This window comes from Cylas formicarius, unplaced genomic scaffold (genome assembly GCF_029955315.1).
Source record: "Cylas formicarius isolate icCylForm1 unplaced genomic scaffold, icCylForm1.1 PGA_scaffold_7__23_contigs__length_41026272, whole genome shotgun sequence".
Lineage (NCBI taxonomy): Eukaryota > Metazoa > Arthropoda > Insecta > Coleoptera > Brentidae > Cylas > Cylas formicarius.
In genome coordinates, this window is record NW_026844352.1 from 29,939,886 (window position 1) to 29,961,644 (window position 21,759).

The 21,759-nt window shown below is 34.4% G+C and overlaps 2 protein-coding genes across 3 annotated transcripts in view; one reads left to right on the top strand and one right to left on the bottom strand.

The window, feature by feature from the left end:
• Positions 1-224: 224 nt before the first annotated feature.
• The window catches only part of LOC132704988 (homeobox protein CHOX-CAD-like), a 33,007-nt gene continuing 11,472 nt past the window's right edge, over positions 225-21,759 (bottom strand). The window contains exons 2-3 of one of the 2 annotated variants that reach the window (XM_060675361.1): positions 1,092-1,348; positions 225-1,037 (exon numbers count right to left, since the gene is read on the bottom strand). In XM_060675361.1, coding sequence (XP_060531344.1) covers positions 906-1,037; positions 1,092-1,348 — 389 coding nt within the window. In that variant the 3' untranslated portion in view covers positions 225-905. Of the gene's footprint in view, positions 1,349-21,759 lie in introns of both variants that reach the window. The other variant, XM_060675360.1, reaches the window with a different exon arrangement.
• Positions 19,110-20,643, top strand: LOC132704989 (CD63 antigen-like). The gene has a single exon (XM_060675362.1). It carries the CDS (start codon positions 19,229-19,231, stop codon positions 19,934-19,936), a length of 708 nt encoding a protein of 235 aa, XP_060531345.1. The 5' UTR covers positions 19,110-19,228; the 3' UTR covers positions 19,937-20,643.

The following is a 21,759-nucleotide window of genomic DNA, read 5'->3' on the forward strand; positions in this document are numbered from 1 at the left end:
GATATAAATTTTATTTGTCACATGCAGGTACACACAAAGATGATGTCGTTTAATCGTTGATAGCTTCAAGCAAAGTTTTCTGTTTTTTTTTTATCGTTTTTAACATTTTTGTGTTCAGCAACTAAAAGACGCAAATTGATAATTGTAATTTCAAGGCAAAAAATAAAAACAATTACTAAAAAACATACATCTTTATTCGTAATCAACATAATTACAACCCGATGGACGAAACGGTAGAACAAAAGAGCAAATTAGATCCATTGCTGCAATTTTATATTTTTTAAAAGCACATTCGGCAAGTGCCACGTAGAGTGTACAAAATTACGTGGCGTCAAATCAACAATCAAATAGTAACTAAATAAATTACAATACGATTTTTTTGGTACACCCCGTAACGCTTCGGTAAAATAATTTACTACAGTCTTACCCTATCGGTTTAAACAGAATAATTGGCCTAGTATGTACAACAGTTAATACGCGGAATCACTTCCATAGATGCGAATAATAGAATTGATGCGTGGTCCATTATTTTGGACTAAACGTCAAACTCGTGCGAGAGTCAATACCTAAATCAAAAACGACAATGTTTATCTTTTCTTTTGGAGCGTGTGTGGAAGCAAGAGGCGGATTCACATCCACAGAAATAAGTGTTACATGAATATCTTAACTAAACTTAATAGAATTGCACGTGTGAATAAATTGCACTTAGTTCTTCGGACGGTTATAAATACAAGTCGTTTCATATATACATATACAATGTCAATTCAAGAAATGCAAGACATCTGCAAAATCCGAGCACAAAGCAGCTCCAATTAGGTTTTGGGGTTTATGGAACCGAAACTTTTTTCCCACACTTAGGTCAATAAACTCAACAGATCTTGACACACCACGTCGCACTCCCCCAGTCAACCTAATTGTTCGCTACCCTCGTTCGCCTCCATCTTCATAGGTTGATGTTGGTCGTGCATATATCTCTGCAACACTGGATTTGGTGGCGGTACCAAGGACGGCAACACTTGCTGATCCATGTGTGATTGCTGGTGATTCAATATGGCGTTATTCGGTTGACTGTGCTGGTTCAGCATACTCACACCAGCTAGGTTAACATTCGTGTACAAATCCATCTGGTTCTTTTCTTCGACACGTTTTTTGTTTTGTTTTCGTTCCTTCGCTCTTCGATTTTGAAACCAAATCTTCACCTGACGTTCCGATAACCCCAGTTCGGCGGCAAGTTCCGATTTTCGCCTAATGGTGATGTATTTGTTGACAAAGGTGAATTCTTTTTCAAGCTGAATGCGTTGATGGTCTGTATAAACTACACGGTACTTGTCTTTGGTTCGCGTTTTACCTGTAACAATACATATTTCGTGTTAAATAAAGTACAACATTGTTCTGTGAGAAAGTAGATCATAATTCAGTGTCAAGCAAAAGATACGTCTTTGTCGTAGGGCCACAGATAAGTAGTTACACAATGCCGCACTGATGTATTGTGGACTTTTTAAAAGATACATACGGTACTACATTTCTAAGAATCTTATTGTAATTAATTCACCCTAAATACATATTTGCATCGGAATGTCAGAAACAAGTAAAATATGGAAGTGTATTCTACGCCACTATCGTATACCTAGGCCGGAGTAAATAAGGCGCCATGCGGGTGACGAGGGAAAAACACCTAAAATATATTAACGTACAGTTATCATACGGCTTATAAATAATTCTTCTATTAAGTCATATAAATCATGCGCGGCAGCAGTGCTATGGCAAAAATTCATTTGATGTAAGATTATCGATATTTAATTAACCCAAAAAATTAGAAAGGAAATACTTCTGGAAAGTCAATTAAATGACAACGGTGTTCCCTAATATTTAGCTCACGTATCTTCGCACACAAAGTCATTAAAAGACATCAGAAAAATTAAATGACAATTCTCTAAGCAGCAAAATTTCTCCTAAGATCGACATTTCTACTTAAAAGCATTAGGAGGAAGATTAGGAAGTCAGGATGAATTGGTAAACCCAAATAACTGAATACTATTAACAATAGTAAATAAAAAAAATTAGAAAATATTGAAATATTGAAAGATTGATATACCGCATAGTAAATTAATTAGAAGTATTAGGCGACTAGATCAACAAATTAAATTTAAATTATACAAGATGATGTGTGAGAATTTGCTCTATCGCTCTAAAATATTTTCAATTATGCAGTACTGCTGCTTCTATTTAGATTCTACGCAAGAAATAAAGTAGATTATGTTCAGTTTTTCCTCTTACGTAGTTCTTGTCGTTACCGTTAAACAAAAAGCTGAACTTTTCCAGACAGTTTCTAGAAAGGCTCAGGCACTCATACCACTTTAGAGGATATTTCAAAAACAAGATTTTGATGGGAGTTCTGCAAACACGGTTGAATGAGTTTAGAGTACTAACCCAATTAGACAGAATGAACTTCCTACTTTTAAATTTTCATTTAATTTTAGGCTCTTCGCAACTCTTTTGCAAAAGTCAATAATCAAAAGTTTCCATCCTGCCAAGCTCCAAAGCCTCTTTTGTAACAATTTAAAATTCATTCATACTTTATTAGATTTTATTAGATTATAATAAAAACTGATGATGAAAAAGGGCGAAATCGTTGAGAAAATGAACTAAAATTAAATGATAATTAGGTTTTATATGTCCGAAACTTTCTTTGAAATGAACTGTTATTATGTAAAAATTATGAGAATTAATTGAACAAAATACATGCATAAATCCCCAATAAATCTTGTTTCTAGAAATTCTGCACAAAATCTTATTTTTGAAACACCCTGTTCGGCTTTCTGTTTAAAACACGGAAGATTTCTTCAAGGTTCAAATTGCTTAATAATCTAGGAAATTATTTTTTATTTCGATAACGGTAAGACATAAGTAATGGGAAAAACTTAACGAAATCTACTTTATTTCTTGAATAGAATCTAAAAACTAGTTGGACCATTGAATTGGACACACGTTGGCCTTTGCTCTGTCGAAATTGGTAATTGTTTTAGAAAATGAATAGAAAAAAATTACCTGTATACGTTGACCTAAGCTATTGGCAAATTAGTTCGCATGAAAATAAATCATGAACTGTACAAAGATTGAATATTATCATTAAAATTCAATAAAAAAAATCGTTTGTTTCAAAGCAAAATTAGAATGCTGTAGACGCGATAATATCGATACAGTGTCTATATATGTCAGGTTAGAGGTCGTCAGCGACATTTGCACTAACATTTTCACCTATTACAAATTTTTCATTTGCCTTTTCTATCAAATGGATAAATAAATGAACCTGAGAAAAAAATTCTAGTTTCACAGTTATTTTTACAAGGTTTGTTGTTTGTTAGGTGCAATTGAATTAATATATTTGATCCGCATGCCCCTGCCCGTAGGGGAGAAGGGGTAAATCGTATGAACCACAGAACCAGAAGGTTTCCAACTGCAACATGAGTACTATCACGCTGGGGAATACTTGATCACTTCTTGACGACAGCTTCAAATTGGTCAAGACGTGACCTGCGGATATTCAATCAAACTTTCCGATTAAGCCCACCCCGTAAATAAAGTAATAAATTATTTTTTTATGGATACATTTATGAGATACGGCGCGTGATTGGACGCCATTGATATTCCGTATGGTAAACTTTGACACTACTGGGACTTGCAACTAGCGATCAAAAACGGGCGGTATTAATCTTAGAAAACAGAAAAATTAAGTCGCTGGCAAAAGGAAATAACAGAACAACCATGCCCACGTTAAACAACCATTTTCGTATTCCATGATGGCGAGATCGAGCGGCAAATATCTTTGAACGTTTTCGTTTTTGATAAGAGTCGATATCGGGCGATTAAGGTGGTATTAGTGTTGCGGCGAACATGACAAAAGCCGCCTGTGTTTGCTGGCGGAGATAACGAGGGTCTCACACGGCACCTGACAACATGCTTATTGTCCCGCTCCGTACAAGGAAAACATGCCACGGGACGTGTTTACACGCGTCCTAAGCAACCAAATGCATGATATGAGAATCGGATTGTTGCAAGTAATGTTCTTTTTACTAAATTTCCAAGAGACGCCTGCAAACCGATTTAAAAAACGGAGTAGAAACGATAGCCAAATTTTTAGGAAAATAGGAGAGTAACCTTAACCAATCTTTATATGTATATCTCTATCATTTAATTTATTTTAATATATAATATTTATAGCGAGTGCACGCGGATTGCAAAATAGATCTAACTAACGCTAGGTAACCCGTAAATTTAAATTAGGGCAGACGATATTGGCCAGACAAATAAAGCCCCTAAAATCCTTAAAATGTATAAACATTTTTTTTCTTGCCGGTACCTTAAATGCCCGTGGATTACTAGTCCTACATCGGGCGCCTCCCCAGGTGGTGGATAGGGGAATGCTTCCCAGATATGGGTGGTACCGTGGAAATTAAATACCCGGGGCGGACCAAAACTAGCCCAGAGGGATGGTAGCTGGACTCTAAGATAGGACTAAAGGAGTCTTAAACGGTTATTATGAAGACCTCAAGCGGTGCAGTGGTAACAACGAAAATATCATTCAAAATTTTTAAAATAATTAGGTTATCTAAGAACATACCGGGGTTAAGTATAGGAAATCTGAAGGAATGTAAAGTCTGTTCATAGATATAAGAAAGTGATTAACTGATACGAATTAAGGAGGACCCGGGCAAGCTGTAAGAATGAAATATGGCCGAACAGGTCCGTACTTTGCTTAGAATTTAATTGTTTGGGGTTTTGTTAGGAAAGATACTAAACAATATTTATTTATTTATGTATGTATTTATGTTTAAATCTAAAATAAAATTACAAATTATTTTTATTACCTACTTCAATTACTTAAAATTATTCACATAATATATCAATATCACTATCGCTATCATCGCCTGTTCTAATTATTATTTGTTCTATATTATTAGCAATATGGATATTCGATTGTTCTGCCTTTTCTATATGTTTAACAGAATTTACCCAACTTTGTGGAGAGATGTTAAAAACTTCGGTTTCTATAAGTTTGAGGACATTGGAGTTAACACGGGGAAAAACAATGTTACGACGAATGGCAGATTTCAGTTGGTGCCAAACATGTTCAATGGGATTAAATATACAGTGGTAAGGTCTTAAAACTGTATGCCCTAGATTTTTTGCATAATTACCACAGACGTATTCCTTTTGTAGGTTCAAGCTTTGTAGAACCTCAAGTAATTGCTTTTTGATATAATCTTCGTGAAAATAAATATCGTTATTATGCATGTAGTTTTGAATTGTTGCTTTTGTGTCACATGAGGAAGGGGTTTTAGTCAACTGTCTACTGTGTTTTTAAACCAACTTTCAAATAAATCAGCGATGATGTCTTCATGGTAATCCAGAGAAGAATCTTTAATATTTTTTGCATTCAGAGAAAGTCCATTTGGAATCCAACCATCTTTGGCGCGTTTGTTTTACACTTATCAGTTGAGTCAACCCATCCGGGGTATCATAAGTGTCGAACCAGGTTTCATCCAAGTAAATAATTGGCCTTTGTTGTTCTCTGCAAATCCTAATTTTTTCTAGATATTCCAGTTGCCATTTCCGAATTCTAAAAGATTCCATTAAAACATGCCTTTTGTCAATTTTTTTAAAAGTAAAACCCATGTGTTGAATACACTTCCATGAGGTAGTTCGGCCACATTTAACACCGGTTTCATCTTTTTCAAGCATCCTAATTAAGATATCTAATGTAGGCACGCTTTGTTCCTCGTCTAACTGGTAAATTTTACGCCGTATTATATCTTCATCACTTTCATCTACACTCGAGAAAATGTCAGCATCGCTTCTTTTTTTCCTCGCTGAAATGTGATTATTCACGATTTTCCATACAGTTGATGTTGGAATTTTCGTCAATATGGCCGTTTCTTCTAAAGATGCTTGCTTGCTGGCACCACGTTCAATGTGAGTCAAATAAACATTGTTTATAACTTCCTTAGTCTCAACAGAATAGTGTTTTCTACATTTGGGCGGGAGCATCTCCTGAGATACACTAGACTCACACATATTTTGAATAATTCGCACACGATTCAACACACGCTGTATTACACACGAAATAAGAATGATTACTAATAAACTTAAACTAAGTAGTATACCCAACCAAAGAATATTAAACACAGGTAGGTATAAAATTATTTTCTATTACGGACCACAACCTGAATTTAAATTCCGAAACTTTAGGTAATAATCTTGTTGCGTTGTATGTTAATGACCACCATTGGATAATCCCATTCAAAAGCAATTGGTCACTTTCTTATATCTATGAACAGACCATACCATAAATGTCCGTGGGTTGCTAGTCCTACATCGGGCGCCTCCCCAGGTGGCGGATAGGGGAATGCTTCCCAGATATGGGTGGTACCGGGGAAATTAAATACCCGGGGCGGACCAAAACTAGCCCTGAGGGATGGTAGCTGGACTCTAAGATAGGACTAAAGGAGTCTTACACGGTTATTATGAAGAACTCAAGCGGTGCAGTGGTAACAACGAAAATGGTGCTGGAACAGCGGTGTAGAAGACAACGGTAAACCACTGCACTATTCTTCCCAGGAAAAATCATGATTATGGCTGAGTACAGGCGCTCCTTAAATGGAGCAGGGATGCCAAGAATATCCCGATCAGCTAAAATCATGCACAGTTTGACAAACTCCATAAAGAATAGAACATGGAATATTCTATCTTTATGTATGTATGTATGTATGATGCGGATAAAATCAATAACACAATAAAGGAAATAAAACGCATGTATATCAATGTCCTCGGAGTGAGTGAAATGAGATGGCCGAATTTTGAAACATTGATAATCATGTTGTGTATTATGGTGGAGAGAACAGTACACAACATAAAAACGGAGTAGCGATAATAATATCAAATAAAGTCACCAAAACTGTGAAAAATTTCATGCCAATCTCAGACCGAATAATTATGGTACAAATGGCAACAACGACAATGGATATTAATATAATACAAGTGTATGCCCCAACACAGGACGCAGAAGATGAGCAGAATATATAAGTTCTATAAACAACTGGAACATGCACTGTCAATAACAAACAATCATTAATGCCGAAATTGGAAAAGGATGTGTGGAAACATAATAGGAGGCCATGGTTTGGGTATGAGAAATGCAAGAGGTGATATGTTCGATGATCTCTGCTCGGAAAAGCAAATGGTAATAATAAATACCAACTACAAGCTCCCAAACAGACGTCTGTATACTTGAAGATCACCAGCAGACACACCCAGCAGAATAATTCGAAACCAAATAAATTATATCTGTATTAATAAGAGGTATAGGAATTCTGTAAAGTGGACAAAAACTTATCCCGGGGCTGACGTGTCTGCGGATCATAATCTCTTGGCAGCAAAAATAAAGCTAAGACTTAAAAAGATCAGAAGCCTCAAAAAGGAAAATAGATAAGAATAAAATGAGCAACGAGACAATACGTGAGGAAGTATTCTGCATACTGGAAAAAAGGCTGGAGGCGTCACTGGACCCGCAAACCAGCATTGAAGAAATGTGTAGCAAGACTAATGATGCACTGCAAGAAGAAAGAACCCATGCGTGAAAAGATATCCTCATGGATCAAAGACGAAAATATAGACATCGAAACTAGGAGATGTACAAGACATTGTATGCAGAGATCAGAACGGAAGATAAGGACAGCGAAAGCGCTGAGATAGAGGAATACGCAAGGCGTCATGACCTATTTCACTTACATAAAAAAATAAAGAACATTTCTGGGTAAAGACGGATGTCCCCACCCGACAACATCGTAGATCGCAATGGTAATAAAATAATGGAGTTACAGCAGCAACTTGAAAGATGGAAAGAGTACGTGCAAGAACTGTTTGACAAATAAAGAAGTGCATGTAGTAGAGCAGGCAAAAAACGGTAAGGCTACCGGTCCTAATGGTGTAAGTGCAGAAGTCGTAAACCTTCTCAAGGACAACGGGGTTAATACAATCACCACCTTATTTAATGCCATTTACGAGACGGGAGTTGTACCGAGTGCCTGACTAAGGTTAACATTTATTATACTACCTAAGAAGAGTGGGGAAACAAAGTGCGAGGACTACACAGCTTAATCACATTAGCTTAATGTGAAATATCCTAAAAATATTTTTGCGTATAATTCTCTATAGAAAAGCACTGTTCGGCGTACAAATATTGATCCAAAGATGTCGTGATGTTAACTGCAATGTGATAGAGTTCAGCATGAAAAATGCTTGCAATACTCAAAACAACGGGAATAGACGACAAGGACAAATAATTGTAAACCTGTATGGAACCAAAAGACAACAGTGGAAAGGAGAAACCAATTTACAGATGAAATCGAAATCAAGCGTGGAGTGCTCTGCTCTTCAATCTGTATTTGGAAGTAATGTTCAATGAGAAAACGCAGGGATGGCGATAGCCATAAATGGCAGAAATATCAACACCATGAGATATGCTGATATTGGCAATCAATAATGAGGACTTGCAACTACTGATGAATAGAATCACAATCATATGTGAGCGGTATGGACTGAAAATGAACACCAGGAAAACGAAATATATGATTATAAGTAGACAAACTTCACCACAGAACAACGGCATTCTTGTCAGCGGAATACCGATAGAAAAAATCAATACGCTCACCTATCTGAGCAGTAGCATGTTTGGGATCTATCAGTGAAAATAAAAATAAGAATAGAGAAGACAAGAACAACGTTTGTACAGATGAAGAAAGCCTTTTGTAGTCACGACATATATCTAAATCTTAGAATGAGAATGGTCCAGTGCGACGTATTCCCCGTCTTGTTGTATGGTATGGAGGCATGGACCCTTAATGACTATGCGATAAAACGTCTGAAGGCGTTCGACATGTGGGTGTATCGGCGTCTGCTTCGAATAAGTTAAATTCTAGCCAGAATGAATAAAGAACCAGAAATAAGTGCTGCTACAATCATGGAAGGAAAGATGAACAGCAGAAGAGGCCCCGGACGAAGAAGAATATCCTGGTTAAAAAACCTACGTCATTGGTATGGTCAGTCCTCCGTGGAATTGTTCCGAGCGCCAGTAAACAAGACACGAATCGTCAACATGACAGCCAGCATTATAGCCAATAACGGTTACGGTATTAGAAGAAGACCTTAAAATGAATACGGATCAGGGATTATTCGAGGATTATCTAGAATTACTAGATACTATTCAAAGAGGAATAAATAGGCATTTTGAAAATTTTACACGTTTACTGTTCTGCGAATGACATATAATGGTTAATAAGTCTAATAAGTCCTACCAATCCTGCCAGACATACGAGCCTAGTAAATGTATGCTAATGTTAGAGAATTAATGACCATTTGTATAGACCATTTGTAGAGAAAAAAACATGTTGATAAGAGAATTAATATGTTGCAATTAAGTTGCAATCTTCTTAGCTTTGTTCCATGGTTCCTTTGATGTTTTTTATATTAATCCTCTGGAGATTTGACGAGCGACTTTCATTCCTCCAGAATTTATTTTTACGAGGAAATGGCCGCAATAGCAATACAATATTAGCAATAAAATGCTTTTAAGAAGATCCACCAATAAAAATTGGTAAAAAAAAAATACGCCCGACATTTTATTCTACAAATTTACCTTTTTTAACCAAGACTTAGTTTGCTAAATTGCGCCAGCTTTAGGATTTTTTTTAAAGAAACTTACGCAGGCAACTGAATACTATTTACAAAACTTTTGGATTTCTCCTTCGGTCAGTTGTTGATGAATCGAGCTCGAGTCTTCTATTACCATATAAAATTCCCCTTGACTAATGGTTATCAATTACTGTAGCTCATCAGAAAATCTCATAATTCGAAAGAGAAAGCTCAAAAAGACAATAAGAAGGGAAAACAAAAGATAAGTAACATTAAGAAAAGTGACACTCAATGGGAAAATGAAAGTTGTGCCAATAAGAAAACTTGAATAAATAAAAATTCAAAGAGAAGGAATAATTATTATAATTTCAATGTCTAATTTTGTTAAATTGCTGTAAACGTTTCAAAATGTTATCGTGGTTGGATTAATAAATACCTATGTGATTTTAGTTTGAAGCGTTGTATACCTTCCAAAAATTATAGGTTACGAAAAAGATTTTTATTAGTGTGTTAGACTCTTCTTGGGCAGTCTCTTGTTGAAGTGGGATCGTTGTATTTAATTTTTCGGAGAAAATGAATTTTATTTACAGTCACGGCCTCTAGCGGCGATTTAAGCTACCTAAATTGGGTTCTGGGCAGCCGTGATAGCCATTGTGAATTTTATTTACAAATCATCTGGATTCCTTTTGCGTCGGCTGTTGATGAATCGAACTCACCAATCATCCTGTTGGCTCCTTCGAAATAGTCATCCGATACAATGTTCATGCCCCTCCTTTAGCTGCGCCTCCTTCAAACAATATATATGCAGGTAGAGTAGAATCGAGCCAGTTTTAGTTAAGCTCTAAACTCAACAGGATGATTGGCGAAACCTCAGGAAGTTCGATTCAGAAGATTAGTAAATGGGATTACAGTAGCCTGTCGAAGTTTTTTTTGAAGAATAGTTGTGAAGTCATTGACATTTATTTCCGAAAAAGTTCGAACGCCCCCTACCAATTTCTCTTAATAGGTAGACCAAATACTATTTAACAAAAAAGAATCGAATTAATCAGAGCTTTAGAACAGTGTCCATTATAGCTCTCTGTAATATAAGATTATATCTCAAAAAACGAGATTTAAATTCAAGAATTCGATAATACGCTCCGTTCTAGAAATTTAAGAATATTTTATGTTTTTTTATTATTTGTTTATTTATTTATGTTTTTTTTTTTATCCCAAGGTTTTACGACAATTATTTTTCGCGATAGGAAAAACGAAAAAGAAAACATCAAGGAAAATCGCAATAGGAAAACCACATTTGCTGTTCTTTTTTTTTTAAAGCCTACGCCTGCTTCCCCTCTTGCAAAACAAGAAATAGACTTGTCACTGTGGCAACACATTATACATAAATCGCGTAAGTAGAAAATTAACAAAAGGCAGTTACGACTCCATTGGCCGCCGTCGGGACTCCCGACGACACGGCGTAATAGCGCCAATGGAGCCCCAGGGACGCATAACCTCAAACTGCGGGGGACGAACCGCACATTGGCAATTACAGAGCGATACACGGAGAAGCGGACTCGGGCGCCGACCCGCTTCCGTTAACTACCCTGACGAATGGCCTATTCTGATAATGTCAAATTGCCACACCAACTGTTGTCGTTTTGATGCGGCGACGCGATTTAATTTTTGTGCGGAATATTATTTATTTATCTCCAGCAGGATTTGTTGAACGTTTTTTTTATGAGGTGTCCAAGTGTTGATTCTAATTTTTAAGAAGTTATTTTAACAGAAATTTAGTGTGTCCATGTTATATGAATATATAATTTGATATTATAATTCGACTTTGACATTTGGAGATTCAGATTAACAAAACATCTACATGACGTTTACAAAATAGGAAAAAAAAAGAAAATAATGAAAGGAACAAATAATACAGAAGAAATATTTAAAAACGCTAAAAAGCAAAAAACAGTTTATATGCACTGTCAAATGACCTTACTTATATCTGAATTACAAGCCCAGCAGAAAGCCTATAGATAAAAATAATAATAAATGCTAGCTGCAAAAATTAAATTGATTATTAATCATAGAGGAACTAAAAGAAGCAGGAGAGAGAGCAACCCATATAAGATAATTAATAAAACACCAAGTAAACCAACATCTCCTGAGGAATCTCAATCCTTCGAATTAACGGAAACCGTTGGCCATTCCCAGGAACAAAAAATAAAAAACGTATTAACAAAAACCTGCATCCAGCCAAGAAGCCAAAGGACATTTTGTTCTTTTAATAGATTACCTAATTAAATATGATTTCCCATCTTATCTACAAAACAATTTTGGAGATAAAAATAAAAGTTATTAAAATTGTATTTAAAAGCTTGTAAGGAAAATATCACATATAAATGTACTAACACAGAAAACGAATACTTAAACATTTTAAGTGAAGATGCATCGTTAGTCAATCAAATAACATGGACAATATTATTGAGTAGTCACTGATTAATATAATAAAAACTCGCATAACATATTCCTTGGCCAGTATCTCTGTTGTATCAACAACATCAAGTACAACAAATAAGCATTTTTTTAATATCAACGCGTAGCTGAAAACTTAACAAATTTAAAAATAAACCGCTATTCGACAAAAGTTCTGGCAGTGTTTCTTGATATTTCCCAAGCATATGACACTAGTGTTGGAACTGGTCAATTGACCACTTTTTAGTAGACCGGTCAATTAACAGACAATTAACGACATCTTAATTGCTTAATCAAATTCGAACAAAATATTTTAATAACTATCATTATTTAATAATAATAATACGTATTTTATAAAAAAATATTATGCGTTTTTTGATGTCCAATTTACCTCTTCAAAGAATACCCGAATACGTTACTTAGCAATTCGGGGATGGCGACGTAACGCACAATATAAATAATTAAATAAATGCAAATTTCATTGCGTTTTTAAAATTATTTTGGGTCAATTGACACAAAAAATTTGACGGGTAAGTTCCACAAGCCTATATGACACAGTTAATCATAAACTGGTTGGCGGTCTTGAAGGATTCTGGCAACTATTTAAAAGTTATCTTATGGAGAGGGCCCAGAAAACAAAAATTAACGATATCTATAAATTTAAAAAAAGACGTAATCTAATATTTAATTAATACCAATATTATTCATTCATTACTTAAATCATTTATACCATGTCATGTCATGGATAATCATTGGTTTTGGGGATGAACAAGTTTTCTAACACGAAGATGATTCTTGGGATAATCCTAACATCAATGTTGAAAATGACTTAGTAAATCACGTGGTCGGCTTTAAACAAACATCGCTTACGGTGAATGAAGAAAAATTTAATACTTTACATATACAAAAAATAAGCAAGGAACACTATTCAATAACGTTGACAGTCAGACAAACAACACAATTAAAATGTAATACACACTTACAAACAGTAGTGAACAACCGAAGGCCAGTGATTTGCAAATTCAAATATTTTAGAATCATTTTGTGTAAACATCAAATGTCGGAATTTTATTATGCATTTGGGCATTTGGGTCGTAATGTTTAAAATATTTTGGGGTGGGGAGTAGTACTGGATATACATCCTAACAAACTGGAAAATCTGCAAAAATATTTCCGAAAAATGAAAACACTAGAAATTAATATAAAGTTAATTTGTTGTAAAAAGGTATTTAATTTTATTTACTTATTCTGTGAATTAAAATTTGTCTGTCGGATGTCTGTCATTCAGTTATCAAAGGCTCCAACAAAGTTTCTTTTCCTTTTATATTGTTTGATCTTAACGGAGCTCTGTAGGGCTAATAGTTTTTTCTCGGATAGAAAGAAAGGAAAATATTGGAAAAGTTAAAATAAATCGCAAAATATTCGTGATTCGAGATTTTTAAAAATTGCATTTTTTTAGAAAAAATAAAAGATCGATTAGATTTAGGTATGTATTATAATTATTACTAAACAAGTTTGAGTATTTCAAAACGAATTCTAAACGTATTTTTTATTCGTCATGCATTTTTGAGCCACCCTGTATGCTTAAAAAGAATTTTAAATTGTGCATCCTAACAATGTAAAGATTGTATTTACCATTTTCTCATAACTTTTAAACGTTAACGCACCCTGTACAGCTGTTTATGGAATCTATGGAATGTTTAACACTTATAAACATTTTCAAAACCACAACCGAAACTATAAGATATAAATTTTTCTTACAACACAAAGAATTAGAGAAAAAAGAAATGAAAAAGCAGCAAAAAACAAATAGGATAATTTTAATTTATACTGGCTCAGATTTAAGGCAGAAGATCATAATGTTAACGTTATTAAGTGCTTTTAAAAACATCTGTGAGCCTCCACGCAATAACTTAATAAATATAAATGCATAAAGATAAAAAGAAGACGAACTATATCAGAGTAATTAAAAAAAAAACAAAAATAAGAACTGTAAGATTTGCATGCTTGTTTTAAAATTTTATGTTATCTATGTTGGAATTCGTAATTCAAGTAAATTATTTTTAAATTTCTGTAACCATTTATTAGCTTAATTAGGTGGTACAAACTTAAATGAAATGTGATCCCGCAAAATTTAGGGAGAATTTTTATTTGTTTATTTTTGTATATGTACTTTGAATGTGATTTTATAATTACGTTGTCTACTGAATAAACATATATTCTTAATTTCGTAGTCATGCGTTTTTTATAATGTTGTTACTGACAAATCGAAATCGCCTTGGCCCGTACCTCAAAATTTATTGTTAATTTTTAACTAAAACTATAAATGGAATCAACGTTAACCCTTCTATCAAGAATGGGTTTCGATAAGTTCGATAAGAGAAGCCAAATATTTCATGGCATCGTTAATATAACTTATAATAATTATTAATAATTTGTAAAATGATTAATTTTTGCAACAAACAATTTTTTCTACATTTTATTTGGGATAACCTCAATAATTTTCGTAATAAAATGAATATTAGCAATTGTGACGTTAGAATTCTTATTTTACATAAATTATATAGAAATTTTTGTAACCACTTATTCATTAATTAGTTAAACTGAATTGTTTTAAGGAAATTTTTATTTGATTGAAAACTACAAATAGAATCAACGTTTGCCATTCTATTAAGAATGGTTTTCGATAAGTTCATTAAGAAAACCCTAATTTTTCATGGCTTCCTTTATGGTTCATTTAACTTATATATATATATATTATTAATAACTTTTACAAAAAATAATTTTTTGTACATTTTATCTGTGAGAAACACAATAATTTTTGTAATAAGATCAATATTCCCAATTGTGACTTTTGTAACAATATGCGAATTAATAAGCTAATAGAAATATTTATTAGAAATTTAGCATTAACATTGAATATTTCGAGCAGGTAACTGCAGGAAAATATCATTTCAAGGAAGTCAAAACCTCGGTCATCTTTAAGCAGTAGCTGAGTAATTTTGTGGATAATTATTTATTTAATTTTAATTTATTATTTCATTTAATTAATTTACTTATTACAACTTATTGCCCTGTAACGTGGCATAAATTAGTTTTTCCGTGGACAAAATTTCTCAATAGTTCCGAAATAAAATTTAATAATTGTGTTAACTTGGTTTCACTTCACACCACCACAAAATTTGATTCATTCGTTGAATTAACTTTAAAAGAAAATCATCATAAATATTTTAAATGAGCCAAATTTTTTAAAAATCGATCTATCTATTTCAAATATTTGGTAGTGAGTATACTTTGTCTGCTATTCAGAATGAAAATTTTCGATGCCCATAGTGAGTCCCAGTTACCAAATCAACGATTTTTGGTTCAAACTTTCTTCCAGAATAATATCGTTCAACACAAAAAAATCCAAACGAATTTTAAACCTAACAATCTCCATAATTCGGTTCAGAAGCTTTGCCTTTGTTCAAAAACCCGGTCGAACACCATCAGCTTTTGCTGAAAACACGTTGAAAACACCTGCTGTGAAAACTGCTGAGACTTTCACGCTGTCCAGCGACCGCATTATCATCTAATTATACCGGAAAGCTCATTAAGCTCGTAAAAACCAGGAGCCAAAACATGGATTATTCGTTTCCGAACAAAATTCGAAAGGCCGTCCGTCAACATCAAGTCACTTTACACAAAACAAAATCGCTTTTAGTTGACATAACAAATGGCAACGGTTCGTTCGATTCCTTTGCGAGACATCGAGCGTGTCCTGAAAATGTCGTTTCTCACTTTGTCACCGCCTTTGTGGTCGAAGCGAGTATTGACAGGCGATGACAAATTAAGGTTTTACCGACGGCCACTTACATTTTTAGTACAGGAGGCAATTTACCGTGACGTGTAAAAATATGAGAATAACAATTCTCCAGTTCGACCAGCTAATTGACTCGCCGTTGAAGCTATGGACTTAATAAGGAATATTCAATAAAGAGCGGGTAATAAAGCCTCCGGGCTGCCGTAAAGGCTAAACAGACATCAAGAAGGCTTTGAGAAGTGGCCATAAAGCGGTTCCGCAGGCCCTTTATGGCGGATCGTCCAACCATCAGCTATCATTGCCCGGAAAGGAATTTTGGTGCCGTAAAAATCACTTTTAAATAAATTTGTTACTTCTCTAATAAGTATTTATGCTTCGACTATTTTTACACATGAGTACGGCTGGATGGCATTGGTGGTTTATCCATGGGCAATTTGACATCGGAATATTGTCGTTTCTGCAGGTGACTGGCCAGCCTCCTAGTAAGAGACAGATACAACACCGCATATTGGGTTAGAGGTTTATCGAAATCAAAATTTCATATCTAACCAGAATAAACTATTCCATGGGTGATGAAAGTATGAGTTCACTGACTTCAATAACCTGTGGTTGTTTTCACCCTATTATCCCACATACTAAGGAGCGTAAAGCCATTTTTGCATTTTGGAAAACTTATCTAATAAGTTTAAACACGTCGGAAACGCTTTTTTTTTAATAATACAAACTGTTTATCTTTTTGTTAAATTTAAAAAATGTACCCTTATTTGTACAAAGAATGGCTTATCGTATACTACATTTCCAACATTGCAACAGATCATTCTGAATTTCTTTGGAAGTACCCTTAAAAATCGAAGTTCAGAGGAAAAATTATAACTCCAGGAAATATCCCCGCATTCTTAGAAATATATCTATTCTCTGACACATTTTCATTATGTTTCTGCATATTTACACAGCAAGCAGAATTTCATTAAGCCCTGATATCGGTTAACCCGAATAACGCAAATTCCGTACAATTATAAATGTGGCTTTTCGAATTCTCATCAATTTTAACCGTTATTTTCGTCCAAGCTATTCATTTTATGAGTATTTTTTTTACTGAATTTCCATGTATAACTTTTTCCTCTACTGGTAATATGTGGTAATGTAAGAAAATCTCGGTGGCATCAACAGAGCGATTATACCATTCTATAACTCTACACTTACACCATTATATATGCCTCACATCGTTATGGCTAATTCGGCATAATAATAGCTGTATGTGCATAATTGTCCAGACTTCTGTCGTCCCAGAGGTTTAGATATTAGTTTAAATAACAATAAACAATCATCAGGCCACAACAAAAGGTTTGAAAACATTGAAACCTATTCTAAAAAAAAAGATAACTTGAAAAGTATAATTAGTTCACTCATAAGAGTTTAACTTAGTGTAGTCTTTATGAAATAAATACTACTTGTTATTCAATTCGAAATAACTTTTGAACAATTTTTTAAATCGTTCTTTTTCTTTAATGTTACGTAAATTAGCAGGTATCATAATTATTTAATTTGGGGGCGATATATGATACAAAATATTTTCCCTGACTGTTCTCGCAATATGTAGTATTAAATAAATTATTTAAATTTCCTCTCGCGTTTTAATAGTGACAAATAAAATTGTTACGTTTTTTATTTGAATGATCAAAACTACATAAAGTTATTATACACAAACTCCTAATTATACATAGCAATATAACTTTGTATTACTTTTGGTTGGTTGGTGTGCTCCTCCCCATACCAGTATATCATAATTTACTACCACCGGTGCTTCATAGATTAAAACAAAATTTTTCCTTAACATTATTTTTCGTAATAGATAAAATTTAGATGTTATGAATAGCCGTTTATAGCGGGGTTCCCTTACATTGTTTACAAGGATTTCGTTATAATGTGATCGACTGGCTTCTGTCAAGGAATAGGCAATATGTTGTGTTTTTGCAATATTTAAACTTAGTTTTAGCGAATCGAGGATATTTTTAATGCTGGTAAAACCTGTCTTTACCTTTTCTCTGACTTCTGACTTAGTTTCAGCGGAGAAAACTATAACGGTAAATGTTAAAAATATGGCTTCTAGTACCGTGTTTAAATGTCCCTATCTCGCTCACAGTCTTCCCCATCCTGACCTCTTGTGGATTATAAATTGGCTCCATTGTTCGATTTTGCATTGCAGTTTTCTGTTATAAAGGCGATAAAAAAAATTAGTTACGCTATTTAATTATGATCTTTTTTCTGCAATTTTTTAATTTTTTGGAAGTTCTGCAGCACTGCAATAATATACAAATTTATATAAATTTTGAGGAAAACAGACATAAACGAAGTTTAAATTGAAAAAGCAAGTCTTTAAAAACAGCTCACTGTTGCGAAAGAAATGGCGATGACGAAATCGGACTCTGGCAGTTTTGCTGCTACCTAAGAGGGGAAATTTATAAACCCGTTCGACCAAAACGGTAGGCATTAAACCCAAATAAATCGCGTGTCCTCTACGTCATCACTTCTTTGGGCAACCTGCACGTCATATCGCCTTCGTAGTAAGGATATCTGTACTTTCCCATCGGTCACCAGTCGGCAGTGTCTAAGTAACCGGTTTTAAAGCTTTAAAGAAGCAGGCAGCGTTGCCACTCCTCACTGAATTTTCTTGAAATAAGGATCTGTTCCACAATTACGATAATAAACATTAGCGTCACTATGGGAAGCAGAGGAGTGACATATTCTCTACGCGAAGTGGGAGTTTGAATTCCACTTAAAAATATTATAACAGTTCGCTTTTCGTATGTTTAAGGCGTTTATTAATATTATTGAGTTGATTTCGTTTTGCTAGCATTTATTTGGTTTAATAATTATTTTATTACTTAATAATTTAAAAGCTACTCCTTGTATTTTGTCTTAGAAGTGTGAAGTTACTATTCGGTCATGATTTTTTTTTAATTTTACGACTTAATAATTGATAAAAGATTTTTCTAACAATTGATCAAAACAACATCTAACTGCGTATTTTCTTGTTTGTGCTGAATTTGCTATTCTTCTTGTTCACAAGTTATTGTCGACCTTGTGTAACTAGAACGAGCGTGGAAACTTTGAGGAGATTTGGCAACTACGCTGCTACGTTTTGTTAGCAGACGCCCGTGCAGCGAGTTAAATGAGTGTGTTTAGAGAATATTTACAGTGCGCATATTTAGGTTAAGTTACACCTACTCTTTGTCAGTTACTCATAAGTTATTTTGACTTTGTTTAGTGCGTATTGTGAAGATGGGTTGTGCCACGGGAATAGTGAAATATCTGGTGTTTTTGGCGAATTTGGTGTTTGCTCTCGCTGGCTTGGCGTTGGTAATAATAGGAATCCTGTTTAAGCTGAATATCACTGACGCGACCCGCGTCTTGCCTACGGATTTCGGACTCGCCCCGATTTTGTCCATTGTAATAGGGGCCATCATTTTCATAACCGCGTTTTTAGGCTGTTGTGGTGCGGTTAAGGAGAGTCCGTGCATGCTGACGACCTACGCCATCGTTCTGCTGACGATTTTCATTATTCAAATTGCGATTGGGGTGTACGCGTTTTTGCAGATCCAAAATGAACACCAATTCAGATATACCCTCAAGCAGCAGATTCAGAAAACTTTCGACGAGGCGAACGGTAATCACAAAGAAGCAAGAGAAGCCAGGGATGTCGTGCAGAGGTGGTTAAAATGCTGCGGAGTTGAAGGACCAGATGAATACTACGGTCAAAAACCAAAGAGTTGCTGCGCCACCGACACCATTGACGGGTGTCCCTCTACAAATAATCCCGCTTTCCCCGAAGGATGCTCCGACAAATTGTACAGTTTCGTTGTCAACAAGTCACAAATTATAGGGGGGGTGGCGATAGGAATAGCTGCGGCCGAAATCATTGGCGCTGTTTTCGGATTGTGTCTGAGCAGCTCGATAAGAAATCAATACAGAAGACACATGTACACCTAAATCAAGTTAATTGTCATTGCGGTCACGAATTCTAAATATGATTGAAGTTACGTCCAAGGTGGATTTCGGCGCTACCTTGAAAAGTGTACCAGACACGCAAACGGAATTATAATTTAATTCGAACAATAGTTTTTCCGTACAATTATGGCGGCAGCATCAACCGGCGTGATTACGCAAGGAATTATAAATAGGCTGTTGTTTTGGTTTCATGTTTATGCCGCGAAAAAATCGATAACTGAAACCACAGTTTTTGTTATGCCTTTTTCGTGTTTTATGTCGCCGATGCACGAAACGAATGGGAATTTATCATTGCAGCTTTAATGAGAGTATCAATTAATTATACTACGTTTCGCAACAATATTTAATGCTGTAGGTCTCCATAATGCAACGATTAACGGTTAATTGCTGCTGGGAAATCTGGTACTACGCTTGAGTTGTTTTTATTTTTTGTTTTCTTATTGACAATAATAACATTGGAAGTGACCCGAATTGTTTTTGTAAGATTTTACGCATTTAAGTACATTTCCACATGCACGATTAACTATGCACATGTTAAAAATTACTATACGTTGTAGCGTAGATTTAGCGTTTTTTCTTTTGATTGATAATTATTTAAATATTTTGCTATGTAATATGTATTGTTAAATGTTAAGATTTATACTTGTTATAGTAAGATGTTTTATTACAATAAATAAAAATGTTGTGTGTGTTTATTGTTAATTTATGGTTAGATGCTCAAACGTTTAGGCAACTTTGCTTAGGTAAAAATATATGTTCAAATGATTTCCACCATCGAAACTAAAATGTAAAAGAATTTTGACAATAATCTACTAACTACGATACGTTTGTCTCACTTCTTGTAAATTTATATACAAAAAAACTCACCTCTCTGCTTACGGTAAAAGGTTTGATTTTTTTTTGTCGGAAACGTATTAAGTTTAGTGTTTTCATAGTCTACCTATTTTTCTATCATTGAACTGAGGTGGCTTTTACTTGATGAAAATCCATTTATCAAAATAACTAAGAACTAAAAGATCAGATTTTCACGAAATTATATATTATGACATGACAATTGTTTCGAAAACACCGTGTCTTTATCAAATGTGATAAAGACACGGTGTTGTCGAAACAATTGTCATGTCAATATATAATTTCGTGAAAATCTGAACTTTTAGTTCTTATTTATTTTGATATTTTTCTATCTGTTGTTAATACTTTTGCTTATCATTTTATACAACAGATTCTTTTTTCTATAAAAGAAGAATGGCCGCTAAACAAAACATGAGAATATGCTAGATCGCTTGGGTGTAAAGTAGGCCCGATAAACTCTAAACCCGGTTAAACATATTTTTTGGTATTTTGCTTTATCAGATTACACCCTAACGCTAACGCAGAGGATTTTTATCATAGAGAAAACACCCAGTGTTTATAAATAACTTTTCCAGTGTTTGTTCCAGTTCGGACAAATTTGCTCTACATACCCAGTCAAAGTTAATATTTGCGTTGTTTAAACATAGGAAAATTTACTGCTTCGAACCGCCCGACGAAAATTAAACAGGATAGGTGTTTTTTTTATAATACAGCGGACGTTGCTGCAACTAACCCGTGATTCCACAATGCGAGAATACATCCGGGCTTACTCCATAATTATTGTTATTAAACAATAATATTCTGCTCCATTAAGGGCTTATCTTTGAACATGGTTAATTTGTTTTTTAAAATTGACATGTTTAATTATACTAATATTTTTCCATCTTTTCATTCTGTTCGGTAATGCTAGCCTCGGTACTAATTTCTTTTTCTACTCCCGTCTGTAAAATATC